Source organism: Aphanomyces astaci (assembly GCF_000520075.1).
Source record: "Aphanomyces astaci strain APO3 unplaced genomic scaffold supercont1.106, whole genome shotgun sequence".
NCBI classification, from domain to species: domain Eukaryota; phylum Oomycota; class Saprolegniomycetes; order Saprolegniales; family Verrucalvaceae; genus Aphanomyces; species Aphanomyces astaci.
The window spans coordinates 40,728-45,076 of NW_009798369.1; the positions used below are offsets into that span (position 1 = coordinate 40,728).

The 4,349-nt window shown below is 49.3% G+C and overlaps 1 protein-coding gene across 1 annotated transcript; it reads right to left on the reverse strand.

The window, feature by feature from the left end:
• Positions 1–1,866: 1,866 nt before the first annotated feature.
• H257_17401 (hypothetical protein) lies at positions 1,867–2,674 on the reverse strand (the record flags this gene model as incomplete). The annotated part of the gene is made up of 2 exons (XM_009846199.1): positions 1,867–2,036; positions 2,485–2,674. The coding sequence occupies 2 exons, from the start codon at positions 2,672–2,674 to the stop codon at positions 1,867–1,869; spliced, it is 360 nt and encodes a 119-aa protein (XP_009844501.1).
• Between the last annotated feature and the right edge of the window lie 1,675 nt (positions 2,675–4,349).

Below are 4,349 nucleotides of genomic sequence, written 5' to 3' on the forward strand. Positions count from 1 at the left end.
CGGATAGGGTGTTCATTATACGGCTTAGCTGGCCTATGATTGGGCAGAAACAGTCCGGCTTCCACAGAAAAGTGTACCTTCTTGACATACTACTCTGTTCCATATCTTTTGCAGCATATCATTTTTTTTTACTTTTTATCTTAGCTGTTGTAAGCAACGGTAATTTATATACATACTTGTAGTTTGTATACTAATAATAGAAATAGTATAATAAAATAAATCCTAAATATTACGGATGAAAAACCAGTAACTTGGATGCCTTTGTCGACACCTTTTCAGGACGAGTTAACCCATTCAGGCCATGCCAACACTGTGGCGATCTTACTAGAGGTCATGTTGATCTCTGGTAACATGGGAACCTAATGATATGCACTTTATATACGCAAATGCTCAAAATACAGAGCCCCAATCGATCACAAACTTGGAGCGACCTCACGAGCACATCTGGATACCTAGATGAGCTGCGACTGGATAGGGAGAGGTAAGGACATCACACGAGCATGCAGTCTTAAGCTTACAAAAATACAATCACTATCGACTGTACACCGTAAGATTTTCTGGTTTGAAAAATAAGGTCACAAAGTTTTGGGGTCATGACGCACTTAACTACTTTGACTTTCCCGGAACATGAGGTGTCAAATCAAAGCTGGAATGTGTATCTATCAAATGAGCCAATCCGCTTGTGATTACGAGGAGAAATGTAAAATTTAGTCCAATCAGAAGTCAAGTGCTGCAATCATTATGGAACAGAGTGGTACAAAACATCGAGACATACAGTACAGTGAACTTGAAAAAAATTCGCAAGTGCTGGCTGTACTCGATAATATTAATCATCTGATCCACGCCAAAGCAATGAAGCAAGCGAAAATACTGAAGCAAATCAAACTTAGTCTGTGATTGATTGGGAAATTTGTAGCTCTGTGATTGGTCCGATTTGATAACTCCCACAGTAACAGTATGTGTTTGAATTTTGAATGCCGACCGCAATCCTCCCTCAGCACGTCCAAACGTGTACACTATCGCTGCGAGACTGAACTCGTCTTAGCCTAGGATATCCATGAACTATTGAATTACGAACTGGTGGGACCTTCTGTCATCCTCGAGGACAACCTGACATATTCATACTCCTCGCGCGAAACGTTGGGTGAAGAGCTAAATGGTGTTTTTGAGCCGCTTCCATCAAATTCTAGAAGTGTCTGCCAAACTCTACATGTCGGCGTCATGTGTCTGTTGAAGGCTAAGTTGCGTTCAAGGTGGCTTCTCGAGCGTCCTGTGCTAACTTCTGCAGAAAAGAGGATGAAAATGATATAGAGAACAATTAGTTCGTTGGAGTCGAGCGAATCGTCCGTGAAAGGTCTTTTGAAAAGACACTTCCAATGATTTTTGAGCTTTGACAAAGATAACCAAGCTGTGAAAAACGAATATTTTTGGTGTCAAGATTGCCAATCAAATGACACCAAGGTTTCAGTCATAACGTAAAAAACCAAGTTAAGAGCAACTCCACCGGAATAAGATAACTTTTTTGGATGTCGGAGTAGAATGGACATAACTTTTGCGTCCGTTACGATATTTGAGTTTTGAATAGTGATTCCAATAGACAAGACGCGCCGCTTTGACTTTATAATCGAATTATCAGTTTAGGCGATGAACTTCACAGGGAGATGAAGGAACAGGCCGTGAATTTAACATTGCGATCCACTACTGTTAACGTGTAAACGGACATTGCCGTGATGATCACAGAATTGCTAACTTCTTTCGTCGACAAACTGATGATTTTGCGCTACTTGCACTACTCGGTCGGAGTGCAGCAGGCATATTGTTGTCCGTGCGTTGAACGGTGCCCCAGCGTTCCACGTCAACTGGTCCTCACAAGACATCGAAGTTAAATCGGGATTGACGGGACACTTCTGTGGTCTCAAGACGAAAGTCTGGCTGGAATATGTTGTGAACGTATGCGTGGCTAAACGGCCAGATGACGCGAAGGTTATAATCGAAAGTTGGCCAGGTGGGGCTGCTCTTTTCATCTTCGTCGCCGCCTAACTCCAATATGTCGTAGAAGATAGCATACAAATCTATCTTTTCAACCTGTGGGTACGCAACTTACAAATCATTCCACTCTAATATATCTGTAGAAGTCTCGTCGATTGTTGGTGGGCCATAGCGCAATTTGTCAGTTTAATGCATGGGAGCGCTTTAGGATAGCATTAGCAGCTGTAGCTCTTGTTTCTCTCACGCATGAATCGTAAACTTCAGTATACACAAGTGCGGTCAACTTTACATGTGTGATGTACTTTTTTCGTATTGCTGTATGTGCAATGCTGCAGTCATTACAATGAGTCGTCATGACAATAATCAATTCTGACAAAACATATAAATCCTTGCGGTAGTTCGGCAGTTGAAATCTTGCGACGATGCGTAAAAACGCGTATTCGTTCAAAACAGAAATGACAGACAAGACACGCACCACCATCGAGGCCCCCGCACCTGGCGCTGACGTGTCAGAGCCAGTGGCGGAAGTGGCAGTCCGTAAGTCGTCTCGGAGTCGTGAGATTGCCGCCAAGAAACTCAGCGCAGCCACAGACACGTCGGCCGCCACCTGTGCTGCCACGCTGTTTTCGCTCCCGTCGTTATACACATCTTTCAACCGCACGACGAATGGCGGCCTACTGCACATAATGGAGACTAACGGCCTTACCGATCATGAGACCATGAGCCGACCTCTAAAAAGGCTAATAGGTCTTTCTGCAGCGCCATGCAGAACACTTCCCCCTAAAGGGAGTGTCCGAGGGTCTTCTCGAGTTCCGCAGCCAATTTCTTCACTTCTTCTTGGTCTTCATGTTGGTGAACCCAGCGGCGGAAAACGATGGGGATGTCTTCATAGAGGGAGTGCACGGGCTCCCATGAGGCTTTGTCTTCATCGAGGCCAAGCCAGTAGACGAGGGTTTGGTATTCGCCGTTTTCTTTGCGGACGTCGCCGAGCTTGGCCACATGGAACCCTTCATTGCCAAAGGTAATATGGTCGGCTAGGTCTTTGGTCACATCGCGGCCGCCTTCGCAATACATCTTGAGTCGGCAGGCGTGGTGGAGGGACAAGTCGTAAGGCTGTACCAACTGATGGGTCTCCATGACATAGTCAGTCACGACCCGGACGATCTTGCTTGGCCCGCGCCAGTGCAGGGACAATTTGTTGCCTTGGCGGGACACTTGGCCAACGAGGACAAAGTCGCCGATCGTAAACTTCTGCAACTGGATGGCCTTGGACTTTACTTGGTGGTCGGGAGCTTGGCGTCGCTTCTTCGCGCTTGTCGCAGCCACGTTGCGGTACAGCTAGTCCATCGCTTCATGCAGCTCGTCCATGTGCTTCTTCGCGTGGGGTCGAGCCAGTCAATGTTGGCGACTTCCTTGGTCACGGTATTGACAAACGCTGACAGGGGCGTCGTCGCAGGCCAGTAAAGGCGGTGGCCGGGACATGCCGCTAAGTCGGTCGCTTGGCATGTGGTTCAATGCGCCTTGTACCAGAGCAAGGACGAGGTGCCAGTCGGTCGCGCGCAGCTTCAACTAGCTGGTTAGCGTCTTGACGGCGCGGAGGATCAGTCGGTTGACTACTTCAACGGTTCCATTTGCCCAGGGACAGTAGGCGGTCGTGAAGTGGTGGTGGGCGCCGGCGGTCTTGCGGATCTTGTCGATGACTTCGTTCTTGAAGTGGGAGCCGCTGTCGGAGACCCAGGTATGGACATACCATACCCAAAGGTCGTGAACCAGTCGAGGAGGCCGTTGGCGGTCGCCGATGCGTCGCTTGTCTCGCTGGGCCAAAGTCGCACGAACCCGCTCATGTCGTCCTTGATGACGAGGATCTTCTGCCACCCGTTCGTCGCCGTGGGCATGGATAGCCAGTCGAAGTGGATCAGCTCTTGGGACTTCTCGGCATGGAGCGCCGATCCAAGCGGGCGCGGGACAACTGAGTCGTCGACGCTGAGGCAGTGGATGCAGGCTTGGACAAAGGTCTTGACATCGTCTTCGAGGGTGCTCTAGGCGAAGACATCGCGGACGGCCTTGGTCGTAGCTTCGATTCGACGATGGCCCGCGGCGCCTTGGTGCGCTATGACGCAGACCCCCTGCTGGAGGTGCGTGGCACTTGGTGGGATCCAGATGCGGTCTTCCTTGCCGATGAACAGGTTCTTGTCTTCATTCCACGCCACGCCGGTTGGCGGTGTCTCTCCCCTCTTCACGGCCACTTGTTGGGTCTTGACGATGCCGACAGGGCTGGGCCAGTCGAAGTCGGGCTGCTACAGGGGCGACACCATGGCCAGGAGGCGCCGGACGGACTTCGTTGGCACTTGGGCTTGGGC